General features: G+C 32.7%; 1 protein-coding gene across 3 annotated transcripts in view; it reads right to left on the bottom strand.

Moving 5' to 3' along the window:
• Positions 1–2215: 2215 nt before the first annotated feature.
• The window catches only part of LOC118198301 (glucose dehydrogenase [FAD, quinone]-like), a 62848-nt gene continuing 50207 nt past the window's right edge, over positions 2216–14856 (bottom strand). For all 3 annotated transcript variants that reach the window (XM_085825962.1, XM_035369945.2, XM_085825981.1), the window contains 3 exons: positions 14555–14732; positions 10703–10925; positions 2216–5389 (listed from right to left, as the gene is read on the bottom strand). In XM_085825962.1, the coding sequence (XP_085682088.1) occupies positions 3925–5389; positions 10703–10925; positions 14555–14732 (1866 nt within the window). In that variant the 3' untranslated portion in view covers positions 2216–3924. The remainder of the gene's footprint in view (positions 5390–10702; positions 10926–14554; positions 14733–14856) is intronic.

Below are 14856 nucleotides of genomic sequence, written 5' to 3'. Positions count from 1 at the left end.
CAATGTGTAGCAAGAGAAACCCATAGTGCTTTCCCACATTCTTTGCACATTAGTATTTATTCTAGGAAATCATCCTAATTCAGTGTGTAGCAGTAGAGACACAAGGCGGTTTTCCATGTTCTCCACGTATTAGTATTCATCATATTCTAAGCAATAATCCTACTTCAATGTGTAGTAGGACAGACATGTGGTTGTATTACATGTTCTTCGCACATTAATATTCATCAAATTGTTGGCAGTCATCCTACTTGGTTGGTAGTAGGGAAGACATGTGGCAGTTTCCCCCTATTCTTCTCAAATTAACGTTCATCACATTCTAAGCAATCATCCTACTTAAGTGCGTAGCAGGAGAGACATATGTTGTTTTCCCACATTAGTATTCATAATAACCCAGGCAAACATCCTTCTTCAGTTTGTAGTAGAACAGAACATGGTGGATTTGTATATTCTTCCAACATTAGTATTCAGCCCATTATAGGCAACCATCCAGCTTCAGTATGTAGTAGAACAAAAATGTAGTCATTTTCGATATTCTTCCCATATTAAAATTCATCACATTCTAGGCAATCATCCTATTTCCGTATGTGCAGAAGAGACACATAGTGGTTTCCCATATTCTTCGTACGTTAGTATTCATCACATTCTATGCAAATCATCCTACTTCAGAGTGTATCAGAAGAAACATATAGTGGTTCCCATATTTTTCCCACACTAGTATTCATTACAGTCTAAGTAATCATCATACTTAATTGCGTGGCAAGAAAGACACATGTTGTTTTCCCACGTTTTTCGCACAGTAGTATATAGAGTATATTAATATACAGGAAAATTGTGAAAGAAGTGTTAAGAAATCAAATTATCACTATAAACATTCACTGTGAAGTGACTTCAAATTAAGTAGTTATTTCTGTTTACACGCAGCTAAGTTAAAAGATGTTTCGATCTGTTCCAACAATTCTCTAAAGATCCAGAATGAGCGAGAAGCTTCTAAAATATGCAGTTTCAACGAATGGCCAAAGGTTGTGAGCTAAAGGAGACACTAAATTAACCTGGCGAACTTCCGTGTTTAAACGCAGTTATCAAATCTGTGATTTTTATTTTATTTCTCGTTTCTTATTCTTTAATTCCCTGTTGTTTATATTTATTTTATTTTTCTGTAACTGATGTGGAGGCACGCAGAGCCCTAAGGACTCCGTGGAGTACAAATTGAAAATCACTGGTTTATAGTATTATAAAAGGAATCAAATAACATAAGCATTGCTATACATAAGCATAGCTGTGTATTTCATCAAAATAACTTTTCGAATATGTGTATTTTTTAACTGGGCTAAAGAATAAAAATATTCTTACATAAAGTATTTCACTCCGCATTTCTTTCAAGCGAACCAACTCTACTTCCACTGCTACAGTCTCTACAGAAATGGAAAATTTTGTTTTCAAGAGTCACGTAAAGGCTAATTAGATTCATTTCACGTAAAGGCTAATTAGGTTCAAAAACTAATGCCGCAACTACGAATAAGCAGAGGCATTTTGTAGAATTATACGATAGTTAGGATACGTTCTTCAGTAGTTAATTTGGATGTTCATTAGTAATCCATTATCTTTCTCACTGGCCGTAAAGGATTAAGGGCATCTTCTACCAGCCTTTTCAATGGCTAAGCTACTAACAACACCTCGTTAGTAATAACATTTGAGAAACGAGAGTAGGAGTAAAATATTATAATAGGAATGAGTTTTTTAGATTGATTTTAAAACACCGCGTTCCTGAGAAACTTTGCAAGTTGTTCCAGATTTGATACAACTGTTTCACAACATTATAAGCCCGTTTTATCAGAATATTTTAAATACTGTTCTCTGGACTCACTGTCATTCGTCGTACAAAAATAACAAGCATGCTTGTTGTCTTGTAGATGTATAAATATAAACGTATTCGTTACCGCATTATTTAAGCAAATTTTAGTTTATAGAATTTACTCCAAATTCCGTGAAGGGTTCAGGTATTCTTTTACCATTCAACAGAATAACATCTCCCCCTAAAAGCCATGGCAGTATTACACATAATTTCTTCATTATAGTTTTACTTAATTTTTAAATAAATATGAAATTACATACCAAAAACCTGCATTGAATTCGACAAGGTATAGTTTTCAAATTATGTGAAGTTGTAATACATGAAACAAATCAACGTTTATATGAAGAATAAAACTACGCATACTCAGTTTAAAATGTGTAAAACTTTATTACACTGGTTACATTATGTATACAATTTACAAGAAATGGAAAATAATATTGATCCAGATTAAATACAAATAAATACAAGAAATAAAATGAGATGAAAAATTAATTAACGCAACATTGCGACTAACACATCAATGGCTCATTTTGACCTTCTTCAAGTTTGAATAGCTATAAAAAAAGTTCTGTGAGAAGAGGTAAGTATCATATAGATGATGGATTGAAGTTATAGATAGATCTGACTAATTTTGTTTTATCTACAAATAAAATTTTAATACAGCAAAATCGTAACTGGTCATTGATCCCCTTTTCAATATTTGTACGTGATTCTACGCATGGGCTAAGTTTTTAATGCTGTTGTTGTTACTGCAATAGGTTTTATGGAAAAAAGGGTTTTCAGGAGATCTAAAAAGAAAGAATAATGTTAAATTATGTTTATGAATGTTTAAGTCTCACAGAACATACTTGTGCATGGTCATGCTGGCTCGTAATTTTTCTTTCACATATATTCTTGTACAAGAGGCTAGACAAATGACACCTTAATTTGCTTTTATTTTACTTTATTTTCTTTTCATTGAAGCAGGCGCTTTTTGATATAAAATCTATTGCAATAATAGCAACGATATGTTTGTAACGCTAATGAAGTGCAGAAACTTAAGTAATCAATTCTGTCTCTAAAAAAAGAACAAGAAAGGAAATTCTGTGTATGTCTCTTTCACTGCTTTCTTCGTAAAGTGTGTCCAACATATTCCATACATTATAATAATTGGAAAGAAAAATGTAATTTTATAGTTTTTATAATTTAATTGCAACAATAAAAGATATTGATTCGCGCATATTTACAGAAAAACGATGATCTTCAACACATACAGAATTGATAAAAATTGAATTAAATGACAATCATTCAAAAAATGAAGATTTATCAGTAGGAACTAAATTGCAGGTAAGTTCTTCATCACTTCGTTTACATACTTTTTAGCAACTCTAATCATTAAACGATGCTAATTTCATACTGTCTCAAACTTTAATAGTCTGTACTATATTAAAGCTACATATTACTATTAGGGAAATTTATTTTAAGTTTGATACTGCTTTTATTTATCTCTAAAACGTATTTTGCTTGTTTTAAATGTTCACTGATTCTTGGATATTTTCGTTGATCTTAATTTACTTTAAAATGCTTTTAATCATTCCAAATGGCACTTGACAAGCTCCGTTCCTTTGTAAATTATTATTAAACTTAAATGAATGAAACCTTACTTAAATTTGTTTACTGTAGAAACCATTCTTTAAAATGTTTACGATAAAATTCATATATTTGTTCCTGATAATTACTAATACTATTTAATTATCTTTAAAAAAAACCTTTCGTTAGCTTTTATTTATTGTGGAAAGAATACCTTGATTTGATTTTGACAACTGAAGTTGATTACTGCTTGCCAAAAGTTTTGAAAGAATTTGTTGAGTTTTATTTAGTAAAGAAAATATTTTTTCATTGGGATTTTCCACAGGAGGGGTTACTTGATTTCTACTGAATGTAGAGAATATTTGTTGATTTCCATCAACCGTCCATTGATTGCTATTTGCGGTAGGTAATATTTGTTCATTTCCATTAACAAGAGATGTAGTTCTTCCATTTTTGCTTCTTGAAGATGATACTTGTTGATTTTCTAAAGACTGGACTTGCCTTTATTGATTTGCATTCTCTAAAGGAAGCGTTTGTTGACTGTCACCTGTTGAAAAATAAATTTTTTGAATATCATTCGCTGTAGGTAGTATCTGTTGGTTTCTCTTAAGTGCAGCTAACAATTGTTGATTTCCAATAAGCGTATTTAGCATTTGTTGATTTCCAATAATTGTATTTAACGCTTGTTGATGTTTATTCACTTTAGGCCCCGTTTGTTGATTAACGTTCGATGTAGAAATCATTTGTTGATTAGCATTTGGTGCAGAGAGCATTAGATGATTACTCTTTGGTGTAGATGGCATTTGTTGATTATTGTTCGGTACAGTCATTATTTCTTGAATTCCGTTAAGTGCAGATAATACTTGTTGGTTTCTGTTCATTGCAGGTGACATCTGTTGATTTCCATTAAGTGCAGATAATATTTGTTGATTTCTATTAAGTGCAGACAATGCTTGTTGGATTCTATTCAATCCAGATGACATCTGGTGATTTTCATTAAGTGCAGATAATATTGGTTGGTTTCCGTTAAGTACAGGTAATATTTGTTGATTATCGTTAAGTGTGGATAGCATTTGCTGGTTATTTCCAATAAGTCTAGGTAGAGTTTGTTGATTTCCGTTAAATGACGGTAGCGTCTGTTGATTTGCGCTTACTGTAGAAATACTTTGTTGACTCACATTTGCTGTAAAGGGCATGTGTTTGTTTTCATTAATTTCAGCCAGCATCTGTTGGTTTTGATTAGCTGTAGAAAGCCTTTGCTGTCTCCCATTAATTCCTCCAGAAATCATTCCTTGGTTAGCATCTGACATAAAAAGCGTTTGTTCACTAGTGTCATTCATAGCAACTATTAAGAGGTTCTGGTTATGACTTGGTAAAAATGGAGAATTAGCTTGGTTTGTGATCCGAGTTGGAAGAACTTCTCTGTTCCAAGGAATAACTTTAGTTATAACTTTCCGTACGTGTCCTTGCACATCATCATTCTCAAAAGGATTAAGAAATTTCTGGTCCTCGATTAATAAGTTATTTCCGTTTGCTGTACTAATAAATTGGTTCAGATTTAAATTTGGAGAAATTTCCTCATTCCAGGGAACGACTGCAGGAGTTATTTTATTGTCTGGTAACTGGAGTGGAGCTTTTGTTTGCAACTTTATTTTTTGTGTTTTAAATGTATCCAAAGGAGCATGATCTTGTTCTTGGCCTGAGAAATTATTATTCCAGTCAGTGCTTTCTTCGACTGACGAATGATCCTGTGAGCTCAGAGGAAACGCTGGGAGTTCATCTTCGTACCCGGTTGGTTGTTCAGATGAGCTCCATTCACTCGTAGGATGCTTTTCACAATTTATGGTGCTTTTGATCATATCGGATGCTTTCTCAGCTATCATTATAGTTGGAACGTTAATATTCCCAGATGTTATCGTGGGCATAATAGAGGCATCAACAACCCGTAATCCTTTGACGTGCTTGACCCTAGGAAGGTATTTAAAAATCATTATTCAAAACTATAACAGTGAGGTAACTGATGTGCCAATTTCGTCTCTAAATGGCTGAAAATTAAAGATAATAATCATATTATTCGTGTACATGTACTAAAATGTAGTAACAAATTTAATAAAAGAATAGCAAATTATTCGTGACCTGCTATTATTCAATTATTTATTATTATGCAATGAAGAGGCGATTACTTTGTTCAGAAGAAATAGTCTGATAAAATTGATTGCATTAGTTATATGAACAGATTTATAAAAAATTGAAAACCAAAAAATGTCGAACCACTATTTTATTGCATTACGTAACCAAATGAATTAGATAACGAATGGAGTAAGATATTTAGTGTTTAAATATACTAGTTTTGAATATATTTCCATTTTTTTACACTTCAGTTCATGGTTATAATAGTGTTAAAAACTTAAACACTTTGACCCCGATTGTTTCACTTATAACTCAGACAATTGATAATATCAAAAAAATGAAAACAAATCATGCAATTTTTGATTTAATTTGGCTAGATTTAAAATGAAAAGGTTCAGAATATTTTGAGTGATAAATTAGCAGATTCTGTCAGTCAAGAGCAGAATATTCTGCATACGCTTTTTTTCTCACTTTGAACGTATCAAATTCTCAGTGTGTTTGGCTTACAACTGTACTGTTCACCTGAGTATAATGAGCATTTAGCTGTGAAGATGGTAAAATCAACATCGATAGCTGCATAATGTGAAATCCGGTTAGCTCTGCTAAATTTCATTCCATCTCTCAACATTATTACCTGCACAGTTTTCTGTGATAAGTGGTTATTCAATTGCATTCGATTGCAGCTCTTAAAAATAGCTCAAATTTTTATACTAAACTAATAATTTATAGTTTCTTTGTTAAAACGTCTCACATCAGGATAAATAAATTTCTATACTTCATTTTAAACTTTCAAATTATTTCCATAATCAGAAACTATGTTAGTTCACTTATGCAACTTGGTGAGACGAAAAGTAAATGTGAAATAAAATACACACTTTTACTCGTTCTTTTACTCGCAGTTAATTCCTCTTACATGAAGCATGTAAGGAGGATATTTGATTTCTTCCGATTGCGGTGATTTTTACCAGAGAGCGCACCACGTAAAAGGATGGTTGTGTTATAGAATGCCACGAGCCAGTTTCCCTTAGAAAGACCACGAAAGTCCAGTTTCCCTTAGAAAGTCCTCCACGAAGGCACTGACCCTAGACAGGTAACCCTCGAATACTTTGCCATGATTAAATGAAAAAACAAGCCATGATTCTGTGCTTCACTGTGTTATTGGAGACAGACAGCAAATTTACCTGGTGTTATCCTTTTTTGCCATATATATGAGATGTCAACATTTCGACTGCAGGAATTATTAGCTATTCCGCAACAGTATGACGATATCCAGTTTCAGCAATCAATTAGGAATCTGTGATTGAAACTATACAGTGTTTAGAGAAATATTCACCGGCATTTCGTGGCAGTTTGGCTTAATTTAGTTGATTATGGTAAAATACACTGGGGTTATCTGCCTAAAGGCAGAGATGCCTTCATGGTGGACTTTCCTAAGGGAAACTAGTTCGTATACACGTTATACATGGGGAAAATCACGAAACCGCCCATGCAGGCAGCTCGTTTGCCTGGAATCTATCCCAAGTCGGAACTACCAGTGTTCAGAGATTTTACCGCTCGGCTGCTGGGTGGGCGCATTTCGTGGTGGTAATGGAGGTTCCGGATCGCCAACTGAACCGCAACACTAGAGTTTCTACTGCAGTTCGACGAATTTACAGCATCACACATGCAAAAATATGACTCAAAAGGAAAGTAATATGTGAGTTATTTATCATCAGCAATACATAATAAGTTAATTAAAATAATTACTGGAAAATTAGGAATATTTATTTTTTAATTTAAGTTAAAAATTCATATACTATGTCATAATTCTTGATTCCACAGCTGACGTATATTAATCAGCTCACTATAATCTTACGATATTTAGCATAATCGTCAATTATGGAGCAATTCTTTGACTTCTTATCTATATATTCCCATACTTGTGCATCATTGGAAATCATACTACTGGACCACCTAAATTTATTAGATGTAAATAATAATAACTGTTGTAGATGTCAAAATTACGACAGTGTAGTAATCAAACTTGGTCAACATTATATTAACACATGTGTGCAATATCATAGGTCTGCAAACCAAAATTAAGTAGTTTAACGAAACAGTGCCTCATATGCCTCGCACAGCACATTTAATTAGAAAAATTGCTGCTCAGAGTTATCTACAATATATTTTAATTAAGTAGGAAGAAATGAATATACTTTTCCCTGCATCGGGTATCGTTAGAAGTTTGGATTTTAATTTACAAAAAATAAAATACATTTCCTTTTAAGACTTTTAAGAGACTATGTGATATTAGATTATCATATCAAAGCGCAATAACAGCAATCCAAAACGGATTTAGTGAAATACAAATCGTCTTGCTTCATTAGTCTCAAGATGAATCACAAAATTCTATTCAAGCCAAAGGAAAATATATTAAGAAAAGTTATCAAAATTGCAATTTTTTCTTATGATTGTTATTTGGAACAAAATACTGACAAGAATAAATGAGTGCAGCAAGCAAATCCATAATTTAATGATCTGCATAATTTTGCTACAGTTCATGTATGATTTAAAGGGCAAATATAAGGATATAGCAAACGAAACCTTAGAAGTATCTGACATTAAATTTTATAATAATACTCAAACGATTCCTAAAATAGAAACGGTTGTTTCGATAATTAAAGTTTTAAGAGGACTTATATTTTTCTATAGCAACCATTGTTATAATGATATATATATATATATATATATGTTACGGTGAAACACCGAAATCTGGAGAATATCGACTTTCACCGGTTAATGTCAACATTCACATAGTCTCTTGGTGTATGTCCGAAGTATTTTCCAAATACTCTTATTTCTGACTTACACAGGTCAATGTCGACATTCACCATGTACTAATGGTGAATGTTGAACATATAACAATATTATATTTTCTTCTCCGTAATTGTCGTGAATAAAAGCACTTGAAACTTGAAATAAGAACTTAAGAACATGAGAACCTAAAACACACAATACATTCAAAATGAGAAGGAAAATAATAGTAATAGTACTGTATAATTAAGTAAGTTAAAAACTTAAACTATTATGGCACTTTATGACCTCTCTTTCCGACTTTCACTAGAGCATATCTGTCATTGTCGACATACACCGGTGAGGGTCCGAATATACAAGAATGTAGTGAGATATTCGGTCTTTCACCGACGTATTTGGTAAATGTTGATATTCTCCGGTGAAAGTCGACATTCTCCAATTTCGGTCTTTCACGGTAATATATATATATAGAAGTATTGTTTTGCAATCAATTGACTAGATTACAAAAACATTAGCTATCAATTCTCTGAAATAAAAATCCGAAAATTAAAAATTTGCCTCGCATTCACAAAATGATCACTGTGTGGTGTAATTTATGGTATAATGGAATCATCGGATCATTTTTGTTCCAAAAAGAGAGGAATATGAAGTTACAATGAGTGGTAAGCGATACCTATTGATGATAACAAATTTTCTGCTGCGAAATTTTGGAGGACATGTGACTCCAACAAGGCGATGATGCTACATATCACACTGCTAACCCCTCTTCTATCGATGTATTACAAAATATATTTGCAATAATTTCACAAAATGAAACTTTTAGTTGGCCTTCCAGAATTGGGATTTAACTCTTTCAGAGTACTTACTTTTGTGGGGTTATTTGAAATCAATGGTCTATGTGAATAACTTATAAAACCTTGAAGCTTTAAGAATAGACATCGATGGCTGCGCTCTTGACAATAGGCTGAAGTCACTTAATACAGTTATAGAAAATTGTGTTCATAGAATTCGCTCGTGTGTGCTAAGTCGAGGTGGACATTTAAAGGATGTTTTACTCAAAACATAATGTAATAAATTGTACTTTAAAATAATATAAAAAGTTTCGTTTTATCTAAAATAGTTTTTTTTTTATTTCATTTTAAAATTATGCCATCATGAACTCGCGTAAAGGGAACAATCGGTTAACATGAATAAAATATCGGTCCCAGCAGCGATGAACATGATCACGTGCCAACTGAAATTCATGGTTAACGTGGACTTCGAGTTAGCATGAATTGCAAACTTTTTTCTTGTCCGCTGCATCATTAGATTTTTTTCATTTAATATGAACTTTAACATAATGTAAAGGTTTACTTCTACTCAAATGCAACAAACGTCTTCAGACTTACGATTAAGCATGTGCTCCTTTGAAATCTGATGTACAAGTAGTTGTGCTTGATGTACAAGAAATATCATCAGAAGAAAGTGAGAAGAACAATATCATTCCGGCCATTACGAAAGCCATGAGAACAGTTGGCCGCGAAGTTACACGCACTTTCATTCCTGTCTGTGACTGCGCAATATGAGAATGTTTCGCTAGAATTAATTAATGAAGTATTGCAATGTTTTCTATGACGACACTCATAATATAGTACCTGTAATACGTATGTGACTATATACTGTAAATGGTTAATTTGTAGAAAATCTGTTCCAAAAATAAATTTGAAGTCCTAAGTTAACACGAATTTTTTTAAAACAAACTCTTGATTTTTCGGTCCCTTGGGATTCATCTTAACGAGGGTTTACTGTACATGATTCTTATTGGAAAATCCTTTATAAATAAGGCCTCAATTTTAAAATTTGTCTAAGGCCCGCTAAAGATTTAATCCGACATTGTCTTGCACAATATGACATCATTTTGTTTCTTACGTCAAATATTTTAAGAGTTTCATTAATATTTAGTAACTAAATACCTGCTGCGTTTAAATCTATAGCATTAAATAAACAATCTAATTATGATAGGTCAAAGTTTTATATTTAGTTTATTAGAGTTATATTTACTTTTATTAGATAAAATAAGAAGACTTAAATTATTTAATTCAGCTTGAAATAATATATTTGCTACTATGTAATTCCTTTTGAATTTTGTGTGTTACCAAAAGACAAACATATATAGACATTTTATCATATTTTACTGAAATACGGTACATACACGGATAATGCATTTGAAGTACATGATAACTGTACTCATATTCTTTACATGTATAATTGCTCCCTAGATGCTTTCAAATACTAGATACATTACGCAAGTGACAAAATAATTATTTCCTACGATACATTAAAATTTTATCAGATATCAAAATGCAGAATTTTACTCACCTCAGTTGTGGATCTACAACCGTCGTGGGGTCGTTCGGATCTCCCATTTTCGAAGTCCCCACAGGATGATGAAATGACGTAACTGAAGATTGCATTTGGCACCAGAAGTAAAGATCTTCGTCGCCAGCGTATTGCTCGCAACCAGGAATCAAGGTGGCAAAGGGCTGAGCTCCCACTCTACGCATTGGTTCGCTCAGACCAAGGCGTCGACAAACTTTCATTCCTGTTTAGTTAAATAAAAATTTGGAGCTATTATTTCTTACATAATAATGAAGCATAGCTTAAGCAAATTTGAGAAGCTGAAATCTGGCTTAACCGAAAAGGATTAAAATCCCCAATGACAGAACAAAATTATGGTTATCACTAAGCTTGGATTTCGTTCTATTTTTACGGTCAAAGGGTAGATGTCGAAAGTAAATTTAGATCGGCATATCTTAAAAAAGGGGCCCGACAGCGCAATGGCTAGCGCGCTGCGCAGCAGCACCACATGTCCACATGTTGGTTCGATCCCCGGGCTGGTCAAGGTTAACTCAGCCTTTCATCCTTTGAGTGAGTCGATAAAATGAATACCAAGTTCGCTTGGGGACTAAACACCGGTGGTCCTGCGACAAGCTACCACTTGTTCAGGGCATATGCTCATGCACCCCAGAGCCTACGGTCAGCAGATATCGGGGCAATTCAGACTATGGCCCGCTAGGGCTGATGCGCCATTGTGTTTAATTTAGAGAGCAAAAAAAAAAAAAAAAAAAAAGATTCATACTATATCTCTCTATATTTCTTTTTTTTTTCTTTTGTAAAGAAGTCTATAATTTTCTTATTTAATGCTGTTGAATTTTTCCTATAGTCAATTATTTGCTCCATTGATTAAATAGCTTTAAATGCAAGCTTTACTTCAAGACTAACAGACGCTTCTTATTGCCTAAAATGAATATTCAGACGGAGTAAAAATATTTTGAAATATTCTAATGTAAAAATTAACGAGAAAATACAATCTATAGTTTTAAAAAGTCCTGAATTTACATTTTTCAGCGGTTGAGAAACTGCTAATAAAGTGCAACATTTCTCTGTTCAATCTCTCACCATCTATATTTAGTAGTCTTCCTCTTAACCGGCTTCTGCTTAACCGAATCTTCACTTTAATCGGGCGTAATTAATTTGTCTACCAAAATCAAACCATAACGTCTGTATTACAACCCATGGACAAGGTTGTGATATAAAACTTAAAGAGATAGTATCGAAGAAACTTTTGACAGCTCTGAGTGAGGAAGCTCACTCTGATTTAAGCGTCGTCATTTGATTGAAAACGATTAATATAAAAGAATTTATTTATATGATAACTAAGTCATGGTCAGAGGTTTCCGAATCTACTGTAATAAATATCGGCAGAAACTTTGGTCACCGTAAAAAATCAAAGAACCCCAGGGAGTAAAGGCAGTCATCCCAGATGAAGAGACAGGATTTTCTACTAACAACTTTGTGTCATCATTCAAACATTTTAGTGGATGCCAAAATGTTGATGATAAAGACATGGAGCGATGGTTAAGGCTGACATGGATCTTAAGCAAGAAGTCAGATGATGACATCATCGAAGTTGTCACTGACGTGGTTTACGTTTACGATGAGTCGGCATCGATGACAATGCGACTTCTGTCATATCACATATAGATGGAACAAAAACATTGGAAATGAATTTATACGATATGAAAAACCAAGCATCGGCTTCCTCTGATATGATGCTTTTAAAAAATGGCGAAATTATGCACTGAGGTGCCGAATTTTCAGAATTCAGCAATAAAAAATAACTAAATTCTTTAAACATTCCCACTAATGTAAAAGTTTTGTAATAATTTAACACATCTAGTAAATGTGTATTTTAACTATAAAACGTGCATTTCAATCAATTAAATTTTTTTTTCATTCTCCGCTTTAACCGAAATTTCACTTAATCGGAAACCATTTAGGCCAGTTAAGAGGGAGTCTATTGTATCTCCACTTTTACATCAAGTCTAAGAAATACTTTAATGGGAAATTTTGTTTGGAGTCATTATGCGCTATTACAAGAATGATATTTACTAGAGAAAAATTCTAAACTATTTTTAACATTTTTCAAACTTTTCATATTTGGTATCTAATTTAGTTAAGTTTATCGTGTAGTTAACTCTAATAACTGATGAACAACAGAGAAATTTCAGATTAATATTCAAATTTTTATATTAATGTTTTCAGATATCTGGATATCTTGATATTTCAGAAATAATGCCTAATTAGTTGGTTGAACCGTCTGTTATATTGCAGTTACGGTTGATCATACTTTCATAGTTTAGAAAAAAGAATTTCGTAATATTTACGCCATTAAAGAAAAATAAAATAGAATTTCAGAAAATGAATAATGATGTCATAATAATTACAATGGTGTCAGATGAATACAATGATGTCAGATAGAACTGCATGTTTCCCTCCTCATATTATATTTTCCAAAAACCTTACCTTACACATCAAAGATTGATTTTTCAATATTCATAATCTGAGAAATATAAAAACGGGCATTGCATCGTTGAAATGCCCTTTTTCTGTTATCCATGCTTATAATTTATTCAAATTGATGATATGAAACTCTTTCTGAAAATTATCGGTAAATGTCTGAGCTCAGTGCTTTGAAATTTTCAGTTTATGTGCATATTCTTATTCAGCGACTCCCTATGTAAGGCTTTCTGTATAAGATGAAAATTTGGTAAGTTGAAGATGTGTTAAATTATTTATGTCAGTGCAAAACATTCATGCAGATTTGTAAAACACATTAAGAGATCTCCTACTTGCCAAATGGGCAGTATAACGTTGGATTTGAAGAATTATTGTAACATGATCCAGTCTGTTATAATTTATCTACATCAAAAAGAAAGAAAATTATTGCTAAAGTGAACGTTTCATGATGCAAGAGAGACAAGTGACTATTATGTACTTCATTTGGCAGCGTAAAATCAGTTTGAGTAAAATAAGTAGCGAAGAGAAAAGCTCTCAGTCCAGTTAATGGCCGGAATTTTTAAGCATGCATAGAAAACAAAAACATTTTGAGTATTTCCGAGTCATTTGAACGATGTTTTAGCAGACTCCAGAAGACGTTTGAATAGATATAAAAGTAAGGATGAAACAAGAATACATCACTTTGATCCTGAGAGTAAACAACAGGGTACGATTGGAAAACATGTGTCTTTCACTGTAAGCAAGAAGTTTCATACTAATTCAGAAATCAAATAACAAAAATCAGCGTTATATTTTCAAAACTACTTGTTTTTTGAGTTATGCGAGATATATACATACGTACGCACAAACGTCACGAAAAAATCTCTTCTGAATCCATTTTAAATCCACTTCAGAATCCGTTTGGGAAAAAGGAGTCCTTTATTCTGACTGTACGTAGAGATGAAACGCAGAAATATCTTTCAGATGGAATCGAGAATGGTCAAAATGGATATTTTCGTTGAAATACGGTACCCGAAATTTTTCGCGATTGCAATACGTTCTTCACTTCGTACAAGAAAGTAACAAAGCAGAACACTTTAAAATAAAAAAAGCAAAAAAAAAAATCTTCATTACATATATAACTTGACAAATGGCAACAGTAAACAAAATGCAGTTATTCCTAGATTTCGAAGAGGTACCCGTACTCATATTAATAAATAAAATGTTTTGAGACAGCAGTTAGTAAATAAATCAGAAAATATATTTTTATTTAAAACAGCTACTTGTTTCTAAAACTTTATTTCATTATAATAATTCTCTTCTTAAAAGTTTAATTTTAAGACAGCAATTTATTTGAATTTAACCAAGCAATGCGCTAGAGAGAAATATTACCTTCTAATATATCTTGCATATCTCTAGGATCTTCAAAATAGTTAGGGTCGATGAGAGGAGGCTCGTAAGGATTGGTCGATTGAAGAGTTATTGTTCCACGACTCCTAGGTTGCAGTATTTGTGAGTAACATGACATGAAAGACTGCCCAGCATATGGACCATAAACTTGTTTGTAAACCTATAAAACAGAGAATTCGGAAGAATGAGAAATATGAAGAACGAAAAGCTACCTGAATTAACTTTATCAACAGAATAGCACGAATAGAATTGAAAGTATAAAATTTTACTCTCAATTGCAGTTC

Source organism: Stegodyphus dumicola, chromosome 1 (assembly GCF_044657685.1).
Source record: "Stegodyphus dumicola isolate Sdum_Otavi_A_Nest chromosome 1, ASM4465768v1".
NCBI classification, from domain to species: Eukaryota; Metazoa; Arthropoda; class Arachnida; order Araneae; family Eresidae; genus Stegodyphus; species Stegodyphus dumicola.
Note: the sequence above shows the minus strand (reverse complement) of the source record. Positions and strands in the feature narration are given on the sequence as shown.